The 24,279-nt window shown below is 38.7% G+C and overlaps 1 protein-coding gene across 1 annotated transcript in view; it reads right to left on the minus strand.

The window, feature by feature from the left end:
* Positions 1 to 781: 781 nt before the first annotated feature.
* Positions 782 to 24,279, minus strand: part of DOP1B (DOP1 leucine zipper like protein B) — a 134,745-nt gene continuing 111,247 nt past the window's right edge. The window contains exons 28-37 of the mRNA XM_063447437.1: positions 23,738 to 23,823; positions 23,306 to 23,415; positions 22,309 to 22,455; positions 15,275 to 15,336; positions 14,900 to 15,028; positions 13,611 to 13,747; positions 11,965 to 12,020; positions 4,980 to 5,141; positions 3,224 to 3,353; positions 782 to 1,798 (exon numbers count right to left, since the gene is read on the minus strand). Coding sequence (XP_063303507.1) covers positions 1,544 to 1,798; positions 3,224 to 3,353; positions 4,980 to 5,141; positions 11,965 to 12,020; positions 13,611 to 13,747; positions 14,900 to 15,028; positions 15,275 to 15,336; positions 22,309 to 22,455; positions 23,306 to 23,415; positions 23,738 to 23,823 — 1,274 coding nt within the window. The 3' untranslated portion in view covers positions 782 to 1,543. The remainder of the gene's footprint in view (positions 1,799 to 3,223; positions 3,354 to 4,979; positions 5,142 to 11,964; positions 12,021 to 13,610; positions 13,748 to 14,899; positions 15,029 to 15,274; positions 15,337 to 22,308; positions 22,456 to 23,305; positions 23,416 to 23,737; positions 23,824 to 24,279) is intronic.

The following is a 24,279-nucleotide window of genomic DNA, read 5'->3' on the forward strand; positions in this document are numbered from 1 at the left end:
AGTGAAAATACACGATTAGTGTTTAACGAAAAAAAAAAAAAAAGTGTTTTTTTTGTACAACTTCCCCCCCTTAATATGCACATCTCTTTGGCAGTTCCTACTGGTTTTAATGCAGCATATTAAATATTTAAAGTGTTGCTAATTTTACGTAATGTGGCTGGTTTGCAAACTTAATGTCTCCTGTCCCAAAAAGAAAACATCACAGAGAACCTGTTCGCCTAAATCGATTCTTGCTTATCATGTTCCCTGACAGATACAGCTGGAAGAGTTTAATCTGCAGTTCTCGAGGACACAGAAAGTAGAAGAATGCAAGAGAACAGGATATATCTGCTAATCCATCAAAAAGAAAATATAATTGGGATAACTATATATTAAAGTGATATGTGAGGCCTGTCAATCTTCTTTAAAGACTGTCATTCAATTTTAAAACTGATCACAGAAAAGAATAAAATTTCCAATTTGTACAACACATCAAGTGATTTACTAATATCCCCGTAATCTAACGAAATAGTTGAACATCGGAATAACTTCTAGCAGCAAATATTTCTCTTTACAGGGGCTCGTCAGTATAAATACTAAGCCATTCATATCGTAATTGTGACCGCTTTGGTTTGTTTTACATACAGGTCTCAGATTCCTTAATGGAAGAAGAAATTCTATTTTCTATGTATTAGTAATACATAAGTTATAATTAAAAAAAAAAAAAAAAAAAACAATTTGAGAAATCTTCAATAAAAAAAAACCCAAAAACAAACAAACAAAAAAAAAACCACAAAAACTTACGGCTCCAGAAAAAAAAAACACGCATTAGGCATTAAAGCTTTACAAGTCCTGACTAAATAAACACCTGCAGTTGTAATAATAGGAATGAAAAAAACAAGCATCAGACATTAATGTTTCCATTTATTTTTTTCATTTTCCACTGTAGATGTGTGTTTAGTCTGGGCTTGTGGGTGTTTTGTCACCCTACCATCTAGTTAAATGAAACAAAACTATTGTTTCGGATTTGTTATATATAGTGTTTTTTTTGTGTTGGGGTCCACTTTTTCTTTAAAAAAAAACAAAACAAAAAACCCATAGTTTAGGTGTTCCTTGTATTTTGTTAGTGAGTGTAGGCCTCTTTAAAGGCAGTTTGTGTATTACTTAGAATTAGTTCAAACAATCGAATATTAGTGATATAAAAGGCTGTGCTTGCCTAATATTATACATAATATAGGCAGTTTCCCTGGTTAAAAAGTATTTTCAGTGCCAACGCGTTTTAAAATTAACTTTAAGCTCAGTTAGCACTGGCAAACTAAACAATTTTACCTTTTCACATTAAATATGAGAAGATATTTTCATTATCCGACTCTTCTTGACTAACAAGCTGATATTTATCAAGTATTCACATAATTAATAACCTATGTAACGGTTCACGCATTTTGGGTACCAATCAAGTTTTTTGTTTGTTTTTTTTAAAACCTGGTCAAGACCCAAAAATGTGTATAGTCCCGAATGTATAATTTTTGCTCTAACATATTGCATTGTGTAATGTGAGTCAAATTCAATTTCCCATAATTTCAAGAAGATCAGACTCAATATTTTCTTCAAGTTCCTTCAAAACCCTTGAATAGTCTTCTACTGGGTATTCTATAGGCAGTCCAGTAGCTGGCCCTTTAGTAGATCCTTGTCCTTTTGGTTTGAATGCATAGCTGAGGGTTGTGAAGAATGGCGTCAATTGTGTGATGTGGGATATAGAACGTAGATTGAGAAGAGGAAACACATGTCGCTTTAAAGTCGAGTCTTCTGGAATGTTTTCCTATAGATTAAAAGGGCAGTGATTATGAAATGTATTCCAAAACTCTAACACGAATCAAGGTCATTTTTATAAGAGTATTGCTATTTAACCCCTTAAGGACACATGACATGTCTGACACGTCATGATTCCATTTTATTCCAGAAGTTTGGTCCTTAAGGGGTTAAAGGGACACTATAGTCACCAAAACAACTTTAGCTTAATTAAGCAGTGTTGGTGTATAGATCATGCCACTGCAGTCTCACTGCTCAATTCTCTTCCATTTAGGAGTTATACCACTTTGTTTATGTAGCCCTAGTCACACCTCACTGCATGTGACTTAAACAGCCTTCCTAACCACTTCCTGTAAAGAGTCAACTAATGTTTACACCTCCTTTATAGCAAATTCTGTTATATTAGAATGTATTACCTCCTGCTCTGTTAATAGATTGCTAGGCCTTGCAGGAGCCTCCTGTATGTAATTGTAATTCAAGTTCAAGTTTAGAGACCTGGAAAAACTTTAAAACTTTTAAAGGAAGTTAACATGTGACTGAAAATGAAACCATTTTTTCATACAGGTTGTGTTAGTCACAGCCAGGGGAGGTGTGGCCATGGCTCGACGGACATAAACAAAAGCGATTGAATTCCTAAATGGCAGAACATTGAGCAGTGAGACTGCAGGGGCATGATCTATGCACACAAGCTTCATTAAACTAAAGTTGCCTTGGTAACTATAGTGTCCCTTTAACACAGCATGTAACATCTGTAAGGAGCTCTGTTGGGGACATGCATTGCAACTACAATAGAGGTGCTTACAAAAGGTACTTGGAGTGCCTGGTATTACTTTCCCAGCACTTATTTTAAAACAACAAAGCAAACCAGAGAAAGTTGGCTGTGATCAATCAAAGGTAATGAGCATGTTTAATAACAGATTTTTTTTTTCAGAACCACAAATTACAATCACAACATGGAGGAATAAAGGATGTATCAGAAAAGTCCCAAATCAATCTGATTTTTTTTTTCTATTCTAACATATGAGAATCTTTTTTTTTATTTCATATTTCCCAACAAAACTTCTGGTTTCTAAATCCAAATACTTTTGAGAGTTCAAACAATGTACGGATGAAAGCCATAAAAGGCTAATGAGATATAGAAAATGCAGGACCGTCTGGTTTTCAGATCTTGCTTTATGTAGCTCCAATGAATAGTCCTTTTAACGTAAACTATGGTAATAAACAGGTGATTACATATTTTGCAGTGATTGCTCCAATGTACCGCTATTTTAGAGGTGAAGTGCTTTAAACATTCAGAGCAGCAGGTGACTAATGGCTCCAGTAACCAAATAAAGCTTTGTTTCCATCACTGTACAGACTCCATTCCTTACCTACTTCAGCTGTACATCCAGTTTAAGGTCTCACCAAAGTCTATCCAGTTAGAATTATTACTCACCCCGAACCTCAATTTCATGAGTTCCACAATTCGAACAACATGAGGTTTGCATTCATGGTGATTTTCACCCATGTCTGTTGGGATGCTACAGGAATCAGTGTCAACTTCAGGAACAAATGCCCACCTGTACCTGTAAAATACACATTAAGTGGTCAATGACCAACAAAAAAATGTTGTTTCTCAAAACCAGCCCGTAGCAAGATTAAAGGAACAGTCCAAACTCCATACCAAGGTAATTAGTCAATTAGAACTGTATGTAGTTTGCCACTTCTGAAACTGAAAGCTCATGCTAGGAGCTTCCATAGACACCCCTAATGCAGAGCTAGGAGCATTAGTGGAGTGCTCTCAGCCAATTAACTAAACCCTACACTGCTAGGATAAGCTCAGTGCTGCAGCTTCCCGCTCCAGAAGAGAGAGACACCCTAGTAGGTAAGCTGTGAAACCATTTTGACAACCGTTTTGACTATTTCCCCCTACTGCAGTGTGCCTTAGTGGTTATGGTTCTTGGGGTGTTCCTTTACCCACAAGATAAAAGCTTAGGGCCCAGGAATTAGGCCATTGGAACCATTAAGACACTTGGCTCAGCTTTTCTTTTTTACCGTCCCCATGCTAAGAGTAAAGAGTGAGGCTTTTATATAACCTTTAGATTGCAGTGTCTACATGATAGCTAGTCCCCCTATATGATGGCAACACCAGCTGACCCTTGGGGGTATTGATATTCAGTGACTAGCTATTAACCCTACTATATTGGAGCCTGGATCACTCTTCAAGTTGACTGGGCTCTTATACTCTGATACACACCCCCCCCCCCCCCATTGTAGCCTTAGTCTATCAATATATCAATTGGGTCACGTGTGCATTTACGTTATGAGTGCCCTTTATTGTTTTTACACATTTAATAATAGTTTAGTTTTATTATTCATTTGATACTTTTCCCCCTCTATACCTTTGGTGCGCAGCTTGGCTACAGCTTCTCTGTGTTTGATAGTTCTATTTGGGTTACCCATTTAGGGAGAATAGTTTGGTAACCGTTTTGTGATGGTTGCCTGCCAGATCCTGCACCTTGTGCTGGAAGACCCCTACCATAATTCTGTTTATACAATTTAATATATAGAATACAAGTCTATATGCAGAGCCCTGTCAGACAGACAGATAGCGAGAGACGTGACTGCATTTATTATTTATTTTTAATTGAATTGGTTTCTGTAGTCAAAGGAGATGAGACTGCTTCTAACATGGCAGTAAAAGTTATTCATTGGCAGAAAGAGAACGGTTAGCTCTCAGCTGCGTAATTACAATGAGAGTAGGTAACTGCGCAGGACATCATGGCTGTAACTGCAGTAATAAAGATAAGGAAAGGAAGTGGGATTCATTGTGCTCTATAATTAGACTTTCCACCTTAAGAGAATCCACTAAAGAGAGAATGATTTAGGATGGAGATTTAAAGATTCTCAAGGCATTTGAACCAATTACTACAAGTACGTCAAAGGATATCTTTTTATGCAACACGAGAGTAAGAAGCCTCCACTGCAGTAAGGCATTTCTATTGCAATAAATTATAGTGCCTCCACCGCAGTGCTTCCAACTATGTTTAAAAACGGTATAATACTCCATTTTGTACACAATAATCAGTACGTTTTATTCCCAGTGCCAAAGGTGCCTTAGGAACTGGATGGTTGCCGAATAAATGATAATCAATTGCCCCCCTCCCCACCCACAAAAAAAAAACCTGTCCTGGATTATTCTAATGACTTACATCTGAAATAAAGGCATCTTATCTGGTGGAAAAGACAGTGCGGTGTCCAGGAACTTGCAGGCGGACAGGTAGAGATCCATGACATTCTGTGTGATCTCACAGTATACAGGCCCGTTGCTCTCTGCTGCCGCTACTGACTTGGATTTGCTGGACTTACTGGTCCTGTAAGGGTTAACAGCAAAGACAAATAAATATGGAGCCAAGCTAAATAAACCATTCAAGGCAGTGTCAAGTCTGGATTTTGTGTACTGCTGTCTAGTGCTGCACATAACGTGTCCAATTAAAAAAAACCAAAAAAAAAAAAAACCTTTTGTAACGGATCCCCTATACTCTGAATGAGTACATCCATGGTAAGTCTCCCAACTCCCAAGTAAATCAGTGATCAGAGCCCTTGGTTACCCAAACATCAGCCGAGACTTGATGAAGAGTACAACAGGAATGTATCTTTAATGGGACATGGTACACCCAAGTTATACACAGACCCCCAGCAGGGGTTCTCCATACAATTACACACAAACTCCTCCCCTGTGCCTGGGAGATAATGGAGTCAGGAACTGTACAAACTCATTCCTCTCCCAGGTACAGGAAAGCTATTAAACATCTAAATGTACATTTTCAATTTCAAAAGGTATTAATGTAAATTGCATAGGAATGTGAAAGGGGCCAGTGCGTTTACCATATGGATTGATCCTTTGGTTAATCAAAGGTTCAGCAGTGTGTGAAATGCTACCCTTAAAAAGCCTGTGTGGGTAGCCTCTTAGATAGGAAGTCCTTTGATATGTAGATAGAATTGCTGGCTCCCACAGCAGGTGGTCACTCACAGGGCAGCATTTCTTGATTATGTACAGCGCTACGGAATTTGATGGCGCTATATAAATAATACAATAATAATAACAAAGAGAATACATTTCATACCTAACTATACTTTACAGTCTATAGAGCTGCTGCCCCCCCTCGTTGACCCACAGCTGCATATACAGACACACACACTGCATCATGTAGAATACGGCGCACACAATACAGCGACATCTAGACACATGGAAAACAGTCACAAAAATGGCACCGCAAGTTCGTGGCCCGCGCCAAACAAATCAGGCCATCCATCACATATGGGAACCCTACAAATAAACCAGGGAAATGTCTTGTGAATAGAAGGCAAACTATTAATTTTGGCACAAAGTATATGGCCCATATTTGATGGAAAAAACGTCCAGGGTAAGGAGCGTTCGTCTCAGCGTTTGGTTTACATTGGTTGGGGCGTTGGGAGGGGGGAGGGCGTTGGGAGGTTGCAGGGTGTGTACCAACAAGATGTTAGGATGCCTCATTGTGCCTCCTGAAGCTAATAACCTACATAAACTGACAACAATTGGTAAAGCTGCCCGACAGCCAGGTTTTGCAGGACAATACAAATTCAACTTTAAGCATGGCGTGGCATTTTACACTAGGGGTTCATGAATTCCATTTATACTTTGGCAAAAAATGGCTTTATCAGTAAGTGGAACTGTCAAGAAAGAATAACCCCCAAAACTTCTTCATTCTTCACACCTTCTTATGTTTCCCACAATAAACATGGCAGAACGGCAAATCTATCCAAGTCAATCTACTTTCCCTCTCTTCCTTTTCCAATCTTTTACTGTAACATTATTCGTTATAAATCAGTCACGACAAGTCAGTCATCCAATGCGTTTCGCCCTTTTGAGAGTTCCTTAGGGATAATTCATGTATCACAGTGAAAAAAAGCGATTACAGTTTAGCACACACCCAAAACATCCTTTTAAACCCCACTAATTATCTTCAGTCGATTAACTTTTTTTTTTAAAAAGATGCATCAAATTCTCCTCCGCCGATAGTCTTGTTCCGTCCGGTCCATCTGTAGAAAAAGATCACCAATGGGAGCCAACAGAAGAAATTAGTGGAGATTAAAAGGACGTCTGCGTTTGTGCGGAATTGTACTTGCATTTTTCTTTTTTTATCGGATATATAAATCGACCCTAAGGTAGTCCCAAAAGGATGAAACGCGTTGGACAACATGTAGTGACTTCTGTGAATACATTTGTTTTTTTTTTTAACCTAGATGCAAGTGAATATTTACATTTAAAAAACAGTAGTTTTCAGTAGGAAATCTTTGGGGCACATCCCTTATTGTTATGGTAATTTTTTTTTTCTCTCACAGTTTTACACTTTTATTGTGATTGTCACATTGTATATATACACATTGATCGTTAAGTCTGCTTATAGATATGCAGTTACATTATTCTTTTATTTATCCGCTGTTCTATCACAACCGTTATCTCTTGGATAGTTAGCAGACAGACTAACTGGGCAATTGGTTTTAGCATAATCTATTCTCTATAATGTGAGAATTATCTTTTTTTTTTTAGGTCCCTGGGGGTAACTGTATAGTCTCTTGCTGGTGCTGAACTGTTAAATAATGGATTGATGGAAAATTTGACAATCAGTTCTTTGCTGCAGTAGTTTATTGAAGGAAAACATATCTCTATTTTTGGATCAGAAACGTTTATATATTAGTACAAAGTTCAGACTAACCCACATAATGACATACGGCATCTAATGAACTGTAAGGATTGACTGGACTATCTGAAAACACTATATAAATCAGTTTTACACTCTTAAATGCTGTGTATTAAAATGTTTCTCTAAGCCACGTAAGCACTACAGCTAGTTACTGTTAGCCTGCTCCCAGCACCCTCAGCCCATCACAGCTCTCCATGATAATGTTAATTCTGCCTTATGAATATAGCTGGGGAGATGGGGTCAGTCTCCAGGTGCAATGAACAGCCGTGGTCATTTTTAATTGGACTCTAAATGGTTTGACATCAACCGAGATACAGCATTCAGAGGCTATATGCATTAAACCGCTACTCTGAACTGTAATGGTTTACTTGCTTAGAGTGTCCCTTTAAAGGGACACTATAGTCACCTGAGCAACTTTAGCTTAATGAAGCAGTTTTGGTGTATAGAACATGCCCCTGCAGCCTCACTGCTCAATCCTCTGGCATTTAGGAGTTAAATCCCTTTGTTTATGAACCCTAATCACACCTCCCTGCATGTGACTTGCACAGCCTTCCATAACCAGTTCCTGTAAAGAGAGCCCTATTTAGGCTTTCTTTATTGCAAGTTCTGTTTAATTAAGATGTTCTTATCCCCTGCTATGTTAATAGCTTGCTAGACCCTGCAAGAGCCTCCTGTATGTGATTAAAGTTCAATTTAGAGATTGAGATACAATTATTTAAGGTAAATTACATCTGTTTGAAAGTGAAACCATTTTTTTTCATGCAGGCTCTGTCAATCATAGCCAGGGGAGGTGTGGCTAGGGCTGTATAAACAGAAACAAAGTGATTTAACTCCTAAATGACAGTGAATTGAGCAGTGAAATGGCAGGGGAATGATCTATACACTAAAACTGCTTTATTTAGCGAAAGTAATTTAGGTGAATATAGTGTTCCTTTATATAATAAAAGCCTTACTGCTGGCCCTGACGTAACATTGTAAACTGACAGATCTTTTTAATTTTAGTCTTGGGAAGAAGTTTATTAGGATATCTTCTATATTATTTTGCCCTATAATAAGTTACGTGCAGTATATATGTTCATAGATCTGACTAACCATAGGAGACTTTTTGTCAGTGCTGTCTATCCTGTATTATTTTGAATTATAGCCGTTTTATATTGAATAAACAAATCATTGGCATTCAAAATGAGGTTGTGCTTTCTTCACAGGTACGATTATGGGATTTAAAATTTAAATCTCAATTGCACTTTACACTGACCAGCCACAACTATAGCAACAACAATGAAAACCAACCTCCTGCTGCCAAAACCGCTCAGAGGTGTCAAGGCATGGACTTCACAAGACCTCTGAATGTGTTCTGTGGTATCTGGCACTAGCAGCAGATCCCTTAGGTCCTGCAGATTGCGAGGTGGGGCCTCGATTTCCTGTTCCATCCACAGATGCTCAATCGGATTAAGTTCTGGGGAATCTGGAGACCAATGCAAAATCTTGAACTCTGTCATCATCAGCAGGGTGCATTATCCTGCTGAGAGAGGTCACTGCCATCATAGAACACCATTTCTATGAAGGGTGTACACTGTCAGCAACAATCTCTACGTAGGTGATACGGGTGAAAGTAACATCCATATAATTGCCACATTGCCCAGAGTAGAACACGGCTACCCCCAGTCTGCATTTTTTTCCCCATAGTGCATTCTGCTGCCACTTCTTCCCAATGTAAACAATGCACATGCAACTGGCCATCCACCTGACCTAAAATAAAATGTGAATCAGGCCAGGCGACTTTCTTCCATTGCTCCATGCTCCAGTCCTGATGGTCACGTTCTCATTGAATGTGTTTTTGGCAGTGGACAGGGGTCATCATAGGCACTCTGACTGCCCCATACACAGCAAACTGCAATGAACTGTGTGTTTTGATACCTTTCTAACATGGCCAGCATGAGGTTTTTCAGCAATTTGAGCTACAGTAGCTCTTCTTTGTGAGCAGACCAGATGGGCTACACATCGCTCCCAAAACATGAAATTCATGAACTGACTGTTCACTTGCTGCCGAATATATCTCACCCTTTGACAACTGCCATTGTAACGATATAATGTTACTCATTTTACCTGTCAGTGGTTTTAATTTTGTGGCTGATCAGTGTATATATCATAATGGAACAATTAAAAGTGTTTTTTTTTTTTAAATTAGAAGATTCTAAAATATTACACAAAAGACAAACTTAACTTCATGGGTTTTTCTTTCTATGTATATAAAAAAAAAACAAAAAAAAAACATTGTGCCCATTTCAAGACAGATGCATGTGTCAGGATGGCTAGATAACAATGGATGTGCCCAATGCTGTCTCTGAAGGAGTTCGAGGAACAAATGTGTATTTTTAACGCTATAGAACCCTTGTGGCCGTATAGGCTTCGGCTCTCACCTGTAGGGAGTAAAATAGATAGTTTACTTTTTTTTTTTTCATCACAGCGCCCGTCTCTGCACTGCCCTCCCGCCTCCATTGCTAAGATCATTGAGGTTAGGAAACCTTTGGGAGACTGGTGAGCATGTGCGGCAAAATGCTGGACTTCGCCAATCAACGGGCCTTTATGAGACCATCTGATTGAAATATAAGAGTTTTGGGGGCGGGGCCTGACCAGCATGGAGGACAGACGTGCCACAGCAGAGCTCCTCCGCATACAGGGAGCTTAAGGGCACATCCAGCCACACGAAGCCTACAAATGATGCTCAACACCGACTTACCAGACCCACGATGGGGCTGGGAACCGATGTGGCGGTCCATGACCCACACAAAGCCTGTTTACACTTCTCGCAGCATGGAACCTGGAGCGCACCGGTCGGGGGAGGCGGCCGATCTCCCGGTCCGGGACCGCGTGGTGAAGATGCCCAACGAGCAGGGGCCCTGCTACTCCCCCCCCCCCCTGGGCCGTCGGGGTTAATGGCGGTCCACTACAGAGAGGCAATCATGGAACGGGGAGAGCGCAAGGTGAAGCCATTTTAACCGGCAGAGCAACCAGCGTGACACCCATCATGGCGACTACAGCGCGCCCCCCCGGCCCCATGAACACAGACCATGGAACCTGGCAAAAGCTGGAAGCACTACTAGCCGATTTTTGGCGCAAGATAGAGGGCAGAAAGCAGCCACTCACCTCCCTCCAGCCACAGAGCCACCTGACAAAGAGGCTGTCTCCAGCTCAGAAGAGAGCTCCAAAGGCCTCACCTGCAGAACAGGCCACAACATGGCGGCGGACCACGCTGCATAAGAAGAGGAAACTTTGCAAGAGACACCAAAGGGGACACACCGCACAGAGAAAAAGCAGGACCCGAAGTGCATACTTAACCCACCTCGCGACACATAAGACCAGAAGCCTACAGTATCCCACTCCAATCCAGCTCACACTCGTGAACGACCGAAGGGACAACAACAAAGGGGCAGCGGCAGTCTCACACCAAGAAGGTGACCAGCTATGGCCCAACCACGACCCTCACACTAGGCTTCTGCACCAAGCCTCCAGAGTCGGAGTGGGATGAGCAATATGGACTACCATAAGTACTTAGCATGCAGAAAGCAGTCTATAAAGCCCGCAGTTAATCCCCATTAAGCCACATAAAGCTAGACACCCTTATTAGAGCCCCAGCACTTTTAGATGTTAAACAGACAGCGCTCACAAACCCTACTGGGCCTTTAAACCTCATCTCACTCCCACAATAGCCCAGTAAGTCTATATGCACAAGCCTATTAAAGCCCAAGGAACCTAATACGGAGGAGCTTTTCCTCACCTAACAGCCCCCCTATCTTGTAACTCAACTAGGATATACCTAGAATATTGCAGCCAGTTTTAAAAAATATCCTAAGACAAATGCATGATCCTAATTTGCCATTTCCTGCTGTTAACATGTCCAGTGTTTCCTGCCCATGCCGAGGTGACATATAGATAGCATATCTGTATATTTTTCATCTACTGAAAACTACCCTGTTAATCGTTAAATAATATAAAAATGTACCTGACTAACAATGCCACAAAATGTAATGCAAATGTTTGCCAATTCACCCTGATGTCGCTATTGTGGCGCACCAAGGATGCTTGTTTATCTTGTGTACAACAAAATAAAGTATTATTATTATTGACATTTAAAAAAAAAAAAGAAAAAAAAAGAAATATAAGAGTTTTGCTGTTTGAGTGACAGCCACTAGCAGCATTTAAACCCTAAAATAAAAGCATTGCCATTCTGCAAAATGACTAGGTTTTCACTTGCAGGTTTAAACAGGCTGGGACATGGCACCAAGAGCACTTCATTGAGATTAAGTGGTCAAGGTGCCTGAGATTAAGTGATCTGGGTGCCTAAGTGTCCCTTTAATCTTTACTCCTAAAAGAGGTCTATTCACAGTTCCTAATATGGATGGTTTAAGTGCGTCAAACTAAAGAAAGGCATACATGTAGAAGGTCTTACTTTGATGAACTCTCTTCTTCCATTAACTGATCTTGAAGTTGGACAAATGAGTGGATCTTAAAAAAACAAAACAAAAAAAAAAAACAAGAGTAAATCAACACTTATACAGCTCGTCAGGAAGAGAACAGCTATTAATAAACTATGAGGCTTAAATCTAGAGGCAAACATAAAAAATAGATAAAAAATTCTCACAGTCACAAGACTTCCTTTTGAGAGTGACTGAATTACAATACATAAATTTCACAGAAAAACCAAACAGTTTAATTGAAGTATTTAAATATTTTGAAACTGTTCAGCATTTTGGAAAGTAAAGTATAGAGACCTGCAAATGTACAAAAAAAACAAAAAACTAACAACATACCTGTCCTGAACTAGTAACACGTGTTACAGGAATTCAATATCAATGACATGTCACTAAACTGAAGGATCAGGGGAAGGTCATCGTAAAGTATTAGTCAAACCTTAAACAAAATGTAATTACTGATGATACTGCACTGTGGTTTTCCATTCTAATAAATATCCTGATAAAGTATTGCGTAAAACCTCAATATATGATACACATATTACTACTCAGGACCTGGGGATAAAGTGTAGGAAGATAAGCCTGTGGTAGTCTTAGTTGGATGATTTAAAAATATATATACATAAATCAATTAAAAATACAAAAATACCAAGAAACCAAAAATGTTGTAAGAGTTAAGAAAATAGCAATTTCAAAGTATTTATTAAGGAAATGTCCATTTAGCTAGTCGCTAGTCTCCAAGTACATCCTAGGTCTAGCAGTTTAATGGGATGCTCTATGTACCATAACCGCTTTAAACTATTGAAATGTTTAGGGTGCCCTGCATGCTTAAATTTGATTAATATGCACCAAAATTTGCAAAGAAAAAGAAAGGGAATACTTATATTATTCACTGAATGATGTTCCAATTCATGCCCGGCATGTAAAAAAATATAGAAACAGAAGGATCATAGAACAGATCTGTATGGCTTGCTAGAGAGCCTCTTAGGTACTATTCAAAGTACAGATGATGGCTTAATTAAGTTTTTATATAAAACAATTTATTGCTAGTGTAACAATTCCAATGATACAAAAAATTAATTTTTTGTAATTTTTTGTATCATTGGAATTGTTACACTAGCAATAAATTGTTTTATATAAAAACTTAATTAAGCCATCATCTGTACTTTGAATAGTACCTAAGAGGCTCTCTAGCAAGCCATACAGATCTGTTCTATGATCCTTCTGTTTCTATATTTTTTTACATGCCGGGCATGAATTGGAACATCATTCAGTGAATAATATAAGTATTCCCTTTCTTTTTCTTTGCAAATTTTGGTGCATGTGGGAGAGGGACCTATCATAATTTGTAAATCGCTCCACTTTTCAATATTTTGTTTGTATTACGTGAGATATGGTGAAGGGATCACTCTGAAGTGTTGTAGCGAATATAATAAGTATCTAAAGATTTGAATATTCATGAATAGCTCTATATAAGTCCCTATAGAGTATTTATATATCAAGCGCTCCAGTATTGTGCATTTTATTCTCTTTAGCAAACTGCAGGAGTTTTGCTACCTGAGATAACGAAATGCATTATTAAACCAACGCTCCGGGTTATTTATCTTTATTGGGGCTTTCTTACCAGTTCAGTTACCATAATTGGCCACAACGAGGTAAGATGCTGGGGTGAAATCCGTAGGAGGAGGATTCGGAAAAACAGGAACATTTGTGCAGCCATGATTGGGGTCTGTCCCACGCGAATATTATCCGTCAGACGTTCTAAATAAGAGGGGGCACAATTAGGCACAATTAGGAAAATTATTTTATAGGAAGCCAAACATAACAAGCAAAACAAATACGTGAGAGAGCAATTTGAAAACATGGGATTAGTGTTGTCCAAGTTTTAAAACCCAAAAATACTTTAGGGTGAAAGCTTTCAAATTATTCACCATCTATTTCCAATCCAAATCGGTCTGCTAGAAACAGGAAGAACAGCATGGTTTGTTTTATAAGAACAGTTTTACAAGTCGATTTCTCCAAGAAATCAGTGTAAAGCACTCTTCCAAGCCCAGTACAGTCATGATTGCAGCCACTCGGCTGATTAAAAGCACTTATTGCCTTACAGTTCATTGATTGCTAAATGTGAGCGCGTGACGAGTTCCTCCCTTTTGTTTGAATCCGAGAGCTGTGATTAAAGAATTGGTGAGTAGGACTGGGGGAAGGGCGTATTCCCAAACTGTAAACATATATACATTATACAGATTTCTGATTGCCGGGAAAAGTAACATTAACCCCTTAAGAACGCGACATGTGTGACATGTCATGATTCCCTTTTATTCCAGAAGTTTGGTCCTTAAGGGGTTAAAAAGGAATATTTTGAAATAAAACAACCTGTTTAATAACATCTACATGAGAGGGAGAAAAACAAACAAACAAACACTAACTACACTTCCTCCACCCAACCCAATTATACTCATATTTGATGCAAATTTTATTACACATCTATCTATATGCTTGTTGACCCAAATCCTCATTATCAGCAGAAACATTATCTAGCCACAATTATTAGATTTTCTTATTCCCCAAGTATGTGAATAGAACATTAAATACCAGAATGCACAAACACACAATCCTGGAACGGAGAATCTCCACCATGGATCACTGCCACTCGTGGTTTGCACTTTGCAAGCCTCAGTCAGCATAGAGAAAGAAGGGAAACATGTGCCCTGCCTGTGCCCGGACTGAACTGGATTGGGATGTCAATTGCTAAATCTTTTATTACACAATTCAAGGAAATGGAGCACCGCCTGAAAAAAATATTAACACAAGGTATAGGTCATTTAAAATGTTTTACCCAATGATGTAAATTCCAGAGATATTCCCCATATCATGTTTTTTTTTTTTTTTTTACCAAGGAAGAATTGTCCTTACCTTGTATGAGAGGCAGGTAAAGGTGATACTGATCAGGTTCTCCACTGAAAACAGCGAATCCTTGGCGCTTTAATAACATTGCCTTCTGCTCGTTACTTGGGTACAGCTTCAAGGAGCTGCTCGGCATATCTGTGAAAGAAATGGTTCCAGACCAAAGATTACTGTGGATCCCATATTTCTATTTATGTTGTGCCAGAAAGTATGCATTCTATAGCAGATTGCTATCTCTAATCTCTGCATTTTCTGGTGTGGATTGAGTTTAACATATCTAGCAAATGCAAATAAAATCGAACATAAGGAATCAAACATAAACCTAGAAAAGTAACACAAATATAACAATTAAATGGCATCTGGGTGTTAATGAAAGACACTTACTCATCAAGTCCTTAAACATAGTCTTCTCATGAGTCAGGAGATGGTCGATAATGGCTTTCCAGCTGCAGCACAAGAAAGTGTTGTTTTAGCAAAATTCATTCAAACACTTCATTCCCTCTGCCCTCAATAAAAACCCTGTTTAAAATAGCCAGTAAAGACTATAACTAAATATTGTGATAAACTACACAGACATTACATGTGATGCTCCTAGTCTGCTAACGCACAGCGCAGTGCCCAGTTAGTAGACACATTGCATTTCACACACTGCGCATGAGATTGAAATGTCAATGTAGTCACAGAGTACCTGCACCTCGTCAGTGGGCAGCCAAGTAAAGATGTGATTTCAGGAGATCAGAGCTCTAACATGGCTATTTACTAAAGTGATAAAGCAAAGTGAATTTCAAAATTTAAGGCCAGAGTAGCCAAACTGAAAGCGTAACTCAATCAAAGAGTGTTTCCAGGGGGAAGGGCTTGGAAGCCATACTGGATGGTCGCAGATCAGTGGAACTCAGGCCAGATACAGCTATTAACGCAACTTTAAGGGTGTTAAAACCCTATTTCCAGACATACCTGTACTGGACCCACGTTTGGTACTCAATGGGCAACTGTGGAGTGAATTCCGGGTCTCCTCACTTAAGCAGATCAACGATTGCTGCCTCCAGTCACTCACGGCCTGTGGGCTCTCAGCGGGAGAAGCGGTCGATCTCTCCACCCAAGTCAGCCCGGGCTCTTTTCATTGCGGAACAACGGAGCACGTACTTCCCCCTTTCTCCCCCCCTTTGGACCAGACAGGAATATCCCAGTCCCCACTGGGTAACTCTGATGGCTTAACCCCTTAAGAACCAAACTTCTGGAATAAAAGGGAATCATGACATGTCACACATGTCATGTGTCCTTAAGGGGTTAATCTACAATTAATCAATACTGGGAGGGGCTGGAGATGACCATGACAGCTGGAGATGACCCAGCTGCCATGGTCCATATTGGTACCAATGACAAAGTCAGAGGAAAATGGAAGGTCCTAAAGAATGAGTTCAGGGAACTAGGAAGTAAGTTAAAGAAAAGGACCTCCAAGGTAAATTGTTCAGAAATATTACCTGTGCCGCGCGCTACAGCAGAAAGGCAGCGGGAGATTAGAGAGGTCAATGCGTGACTAAAGTGTTGGTGCAGTGGGTTTTTAGACCACTGGGCCTACTTTGCGCTTGGGTACAACCTGTATTGTATAGCCATGATGGATTGCACCTAAACGGAAGAGGGTCTGCTGTGCTGGGGGATATGATGGCTAGAAGGTTGGAAAAGATTTTAAACTAGTAGTAGGGGGGAGGGTCAAAGCAATCTAGAAAATGGAGATAGGATGGAAAGGAGATGGGCTTTAGCTCAGAACAAAGGGGGTGGAGATGGGGGCAGGGGAAAGCTCAGAACAGAGGAGGTATGTAATATTGATAATTCACAAAAAGTACAAAAGACTCATGATAATATTGAATGTATGCTTACTAATGCAAGGAGCCTATATAACAAAATGGGGGCACTAGAGGAAATAGCATACACTAAACAATATGATATAATAGGCATAACAGAAACATGGTAGGATTAGACACATGACTGGCCAGTTAACCTAAATAGGTACACGTTATTTAGGAAGGATAGGAAAAACAAGAAGGGTGGTGAGGTATGTTTATATGTCGACCATGAGTTAAAGTCAAATCTTAGGCATGTGGAGTGTGACGAGGAAAATGTGGAGGCTTTATGGGTAGATATCTGCTTGGGGCAAAAGAAGGGAAATCCATTATTGGTTGGGATATGTTATAAACCACCCAATGTTAATATTGATGAGGAGCAACAGCTGTTTGAGCAAATTGAGAAAGCTGCAAATCTGGGTAACACGTTAATTATTGGAGATTTTAATTACCCGGACATAAATTGGGTTCGAGGGACTAGTACTTCAGCAAGGGGAATCAGGTTTTTGAATGTGTTAAATGACACCTTTATGTCACAACTGGTACAAGCACCAACTAGAAAGGATGCTTGTCTGGATCTAGTTATTACAAACAATGTTGATCTTTTAACCCCTTAAGACCGCAGCCAAATGTACAAGTTGTGAACGAAAGAAAATGTAAACAAAACCTGGCATTTGCGCTATATGTCTGTCCAACCGTAATTCACCTCTTTCATATTAAATGCACCCCCCTTATTATATATCATTTTATTCAGGGGAAACGGGGCTTTCATTTAATATCAAATATTTAGCTATGAAACATAATTTTATATGAAAAAAATGGGAGAAAATAAGATTTTTTTATTTTTTTAGTTCTACATGACATTTTAACTGTCAATGTCATAATACTGTTTGCTTTTACTGCAATGAAATACACATATTTGTATTCAGCAAAGTCTCACGTGTAAAACAGTACCCCCTATATACAGGTTTTATGGTGTTTTGGGAAGTTACAGGGTCAAATATAGTGTGTTACATTTGAAATTGAAATTCGCCAGATTGGTTACGTTGCCTTTGAGACTGTATAGTAGCCCAGGAAATACATTTACACCCATAATGGCATACCATTTGCAATAGAAGACGACCCAAGGTATTGCAAATGGGGTATGTCCAGTCTTTTTTAGTAGCCATTTGGTCACAAACACTGGCCAAAGTTAGCGTTAGTATTTGTTTGTGTGTGAAAAATGCAAAAAACGCCAATTTTGGCCAGTGTTTGTGACCAAATGGCTACTAAAAAGACTGGACATACCCCATATATATATATAATTTTTTAAAATATTTTTATTTATATATAGGTATATATATATATATATATATAGTGATATATACGTATATATTTATGTATATAGATATATATATTATTTCGTTCGTGTATTTTGATATAAATATATATATATATTAATATCACAATACAGTTAGAACTAAATAAAACACATCTATATATTTTTTAATATTTTATTTTTAATTATTTTTTTAATTTAATTTTTTACGTATTTACATATTTATTTTTTATATTATTTATAAATATATATATAACAATAGTTATAATACCAAAAAATCCTGCACTCCACCCAAAACAAAACAATAATTATATATATATTTAATCAGTATCAGTCTACGTGTAATTTGATATTAATATTTATATATATATTAATATTAGAATACACCTAGACAGTGTATGTGTGTGTGTGTATATGATCTATATGATAATATATATGATCTAAGTATATATATTTTTTTATCTATATGATAATATATATGATCTAAGTATATATATATATATTTTTTTACACTTATTTAATTTATTTGATTTTATTTTCAGCCAGCAGGGGGACCAACTGTCATAACAGGCAGTCCCCCTGCTGGCAATGCCTGAGCCAGCTATCCCGGCCATGTGATTGTGAGGTCCTCGCAAGGACCTCACTCTCACATGACCGGGGGGGACCGGAGGAGGAAGATCTGCAGCGGGGGGGCTCCCTGGGAGTCCCCCCAACCGCGATCGCCGGCGTGGGATCGCCGGCGACCGGGTAAGTGAATAAAAACCGGAGGGCGTACATTTACGTCCTGCGGCGTTTAGAGCCGCTTTTAAAAAGGACGTAAATGTACGCCCTCCGGACTTAAAGGGTTAACCAACATTCAAGTAGGGAAGCATTTGGGAAATAGTGATCACAATATGGTAATTTTTTAAATAAATTCAAAAAAGCAAGTGGGGTATATTAAAACTTATAATTTTAAAAAAGCCAATTTCAATAAGATTAGGGCAGCTCTACAACATATCAACTGGCATAAACTTCTTAGTGATAAAAACACTGAGGATAAATGGAAACTATTCAAACAAATATTAGAAAGGTACATTTCTCAGTATGTACCATTGGGTGATATATATAAAAGAAACAAATTAAAACAAATGTGGCTTAGTAGAGAAGTAAAACAAGAGATTCAAAATAAGAAAAGGGCATTTAAAGCATTTAAATCAGAGGCATCCTATTTAAGATATAAGGAAGCCAATAACGCTTGCAAAAAGGCTAAACTAGAAAATGAGAAATTGATAGCCAAAGAATGCAAAACCAACCCCCAAATTTTTTTCAAGTACATCAATTCTAAAAAAATAAAAAAAAAAATAAAAAAAATGAAAGTGTAGGTACACTGGAAACAGAGTTGGGTTTATTAGCTAATGAATACCAGGAAAAATAAATTTTAAATAACTATTTTTCTTCAGTATATATTAATGAGGATCCTATGGCAAGAGATATGCAATTGATTGCTGCAAAAAACTTGCAGATAACTTGTGATTGGATAACTCGAGACAAGGTGCTTCAGCTATTAAAGAAAATTAAATAAAGCTCCGGGGCCTGACGGTATTCACCCACGAGTACTTAAGGAGCTAAATGGGGAAATAAGTGAACCTCTGTATTTAATTTTTCAAGATTCTCTTGTTTCAGGTATTGTACTGGAGGATTGGAGGAAGGCAGATGTTGTTCCTATATTTAAAAAGGGTTAAAAATCCTTGCCTGGAAATTATAGACCTGTGAGCTTAACTTCTGTGACTGGGAAATTATTTGAACGGCTATTAAGGGATAATATTCAGGAATTCATTGGGAAGAACTTTGTTATTAGCAATAATCAGCATGGTTTTATGAAACATAGGTCATGTCAAATTAACCTAATTGCATTCTACAAAGAAGTAGGTAGAAGTATAGATCAGGGTGTTGCAGTGGATGTGATCTACTTGGATTTTGCCAAGGCATTTGATACGGTTCCTCACAATAGGTTAGTCTTCAAACGAAAATAAATTGGTCTAGATGAATATTCTTGTTCTTGGGTAGAACATTGGCTTAAGGATAGAGTACAGCGAGTTGTCATTAATGGTAAATTTTCAGGCTGGACAAAAGTGGTAAGTGGTGTCCCTCAGGGTTCTGTTTTGGGACCACTTCTATTTAACATATTTATAAATGATCTTGAAATAGGCATTGCAAGCCATGTATCAGTGTTTGCAGATGACACAAAACTTTTTAAAGTAATAAAATGTGAGCAGGATATCGCTTTCCTGCAGAGGGATTTGGATAGATTGGGGGACTGGGCACTAAAATGGCAGATGAAATTTAGCGTAGAAAAATGAAAAGTTATGCACTTCAGGGTTAAGAATGCACAAGCAATTTACACCCTAAATGGTAGTGAATTAGGGATAACCACACACGAGAAGGATTTGCAAATTGTTATAGACAACAAATTAGGCAGCAATATGCAATGTCAATCTGCAGTTGCTAAGGCCAGTAAGGTTTTGTCATGTATAAATAGGGGCATAAATTCTCGGGATGAAAATATAATTTTGCCTCTTTATAAATCGCTGGTAAGACCACACCTTGAATATGCTGTGCAATTTTGGGCGCCTGTTCTAAAGAAAGATATCATGGCACTATAAAAAATCCAGAGACGAGCTACAAAATTGATAAAAGGAATGGAGCATTTTAGTCATGAAGAAAGGTTAAAAAAAATTAAATCTGTTTAATTTGGAAAAACGGCGCCTGACAGGGGATATGATAACATTATACAAATATATTCGGGGCCAGTAGAAAACCTTTATCTGGAAATCTATTCATAAACAGGGCTATACATAGGACACGAGGTCACGCATTTAGGCTGGAAGAAAGGAGATTTCATCTAAGGCAAAGAAAAGGTTTTTTACAGTAAGAGCAATAAGGACATGGAATTCTCTGCCTGAAGAAGTGGTATCAGAGTCCATACAAATGATTAAACTGCAATTGGATAAATACTCGCAAAAACATAACATACAGGGATATAATTTCTAATTAGTGGGGTTATAGCTGCTTGATCCAATGAGACATCTGACTGCTATTTTGGGGTGAAGAAGGAATTTTTGTCCTAGTTTGTTGCAAAATTGGAAGCGCTTTAGACTGATTTGTTTGCCTTCTTTTGGATCAACAGCAAAAACATATGTGAGGAAAGCTGAACTTGATGGACGCAAGTCTCTTTTCAGCTATGTAACTATGTAACAATGTACTGACGAGTTGGAGGGTTGTGGCCTACCTCTTAAGATGGCCGCCTCCCCAAAGTCTCCCCATCTGTGGGTATTGGCTGAGCAGGCTACAGACTCCCCCTACAGAGACGCAGTTCTATTACCAGCCTTCCTCGTATCAGTTATAATTGCTTTGTTTATATTGTTTTAATTTCATGTTAAGCAGTGAATGTCGATTCTAATAGCACCCAGTGGTATTTCTTCCTCTCTAGTCAGTCTCATATATGTTCAGTTAAAGCAGTGTACAATATCAGCTCTCTATTACTCTCTTACTGACATATATCTGTTTGGAGCGTGCCTATATTACCTAGCATGAATCTTCTCAAGTGAGGACAGACAATACTTCATGTTTCCTAGCTTGCCTCTTGCTTGACTCATGTACCCAATATAAAATGTGCGGCCCCATCGACATTTCTTACCACAACTATACATCTTTATTATCGCATGTACGTTTGGTAAAATGTCATTGCCTATATGTTTGTTTCATTTTGCATGCAAAAAAAAAAAAAAAAAAAGAGGAGTGTTTCCAGTTCCATTATTTTGACCTTACAATATCAAATTAACTTTGAATTCTCACTTAAGTGAATAAACCTTTAAGCCTCTGGGCAACCACTGCCACATCACTATTTTATCCTATAAAAGAGTGGGCAATTATTGCTAAGAAGGCTTGTTACAGGAACTGTACTGACCAATACACGGGCCAATCACGAAGAGGAACGGAGATGATAATCATCATCTTAGCTGTTCTGAACCCTGTATTCCTTTTTAAGTCCTACATAAGAGCAGACTGTGAATGCACATGCCAGAATTAGTGAAAGAGCTTTTTTAATAGCATGAAAAAAACTAGGATGTTTCTAAAATGAAATGGGGTGAGAGAGGCCTGATTTACACCGTTTCTGAACACATCTCAAGAGAACAATTACAGAGAGAAAAAACACCATAGCTTCCTATCACTGTTCAATCTATAAAGTAAAGTAATGATTGACGGTCTGATCTCCTTACTGGACGCAGGAATTATCCATCTGGAAAAAGCCAGGGTCCATGAACAGGTCCAGGACGTCTTTCTTCCAGGCTCGCTTAGTGTAGGCGTACCCACTGAGACTGCTCAGGAGCTGGGAGCCAGCACGGAAACTGGGTGCATTGTACGAGCTAGAAAAGACAAGGGCAACCTTACTAAATCATACTACATCAAACTGATCTAAAAAACAAATATAATGAAACAAGTCAAAAGTGCAATGGGCTCTCTTTAATCTAGTCATTCCCTTTAATTCTCAGAGGGCTAAGGAGGAGAATGCATTACTCTCACTAGACAGCATTAAACCTGAGAGATGCAGAGAGACAGAAGCTCTGCATACACATGGATTTTTAATAAAGCGTAGAACTGAAAACGTTTGGCAATTGCTTCGATCGTCCAGAATAAAATACGCCCCATAAAAACACAGTGATCCTTCATGTTAATCATTAAAAGGCTATTATCCTGTAATGTGGGTTACTTACTGCAGATGAGTAGAACATTAAATGAAGGTTGCAGACTGAACAAAACTGTAAATATTTAATTTATGGAATGGAAACATATGCTGCAGTGGGTTTGTGTTAGAGGTCCCACCATTGTACAGCGCTACAGAATATGGTAAAAAAACACTTTAGTGTTAGGAATACAAACATGTTTTCCTAATACTAAAGTGTCCCTGGCTCCCTGGCCCCTGTCCATGAAAGGGTTAAGATTCCCGGTAAAGAACACAACCACTAAAGCGATTTACACTTCAATGAAAATATTGCCTTATCTCCAAAACCATGATTTACATTGCAGAACCAAAATGATAGGGACCTGTTCCCAGACCACTTCACTGGGATGAGTATAGCAGTCCTTTCATTTCAATATTACATGGAAATGTTGATATGCTCCGTAAAGAGTAGAATAAATCTGACTGAAAGCTGTGCTTGGCTGCTGTGGCACTAGATTGGTTAATAGGTCAGGCTGTGATGAGGTTTGGGTTACCTGTGATTACGCAGATACGGAAACACATAGTAGAGCAGACGAGATATTAAAGGAACAGCTTTCTCTTTTTCATCACTCCTGTAAACCATGTCCAGAAGAACCGCCAAAACCTTAAGACAGAAAGGAAGTCTCAATGAGTTAATCCTGCACTTAACTTTACAAGTGCCACATGGGTTAGCTACGGTCTGCACAGTCCTCCACCTCTTTCTGGTTTGAGGAAAAGGATCCGCAAGAAGACCGACAACCTCCCGATATTTCCCTTTAAGAATTGCCATTTTTAACAACTGAGCTTTCTGGAGTCTGAGATATCACCCCAGATCAGTTACTGACACCATTAAGACATCAGACAAACTTTAGATTACAGGCATAATGTTACTGCATGGTTTATATACATTGTAGCAGTTACTTCGTGGCAGCACAAACAGTACGTACTTCGGCGAGCATAGAGAGGGCTTGGACACTGTACACAGATGGGGCAGAGGAAGAAACCATCGAGGACTGAATGGTAGCAGATTCATCTGTAAGGAGGAAATTAAAAATTCAGCATATGCAGTACAGAAGTGTGTGCAAAGAATCAGATTAAACAAAGTGCAAATTATACCCTTATTCTGAACACAGCTATATTGAATCACTGAAAGGAAAAATGCCTGCAGCTCACCCAGAGTGTCTACCAGTGTCCACCAGCCTTACCCACAAAGCACAATTAGAGGTGCAAGCTTTCAGGAACTTCCGATACGAGTGCTGCCAAAAATGTCATATTTATCATGGATCAGCCTGTGTCGGAGTGTCAGGGTATTTATATCGGCAGACATTTGTGCTATGATAGAAATACAAAGTGTATATTCTGAAGTCATTGCTAAACAGACCAGACTCCATTTTGTTATTCTCAAGTTAACAAAGACACAACATTTCTTTCCTTTCTCTATTGCTGACCGCTTAGCCAGAGCTGAATGGAATGTGTATATAAACAAAAT

This window comes from Pelobates fuscus, chromosome 1 (genome assembly GCF_036172605.1).
Source record: "Pelobates fuscus isolate aPelFus1 chromosome 1, aPelFus1.pri, whole genome shotgun sequence".
Classification (NCBI taxonomy): Eukaryota; Metazoa; Chordata; class Amphibia; order Anura; family Pelobatidae; genus Pelobates; species Pelobates fuscus.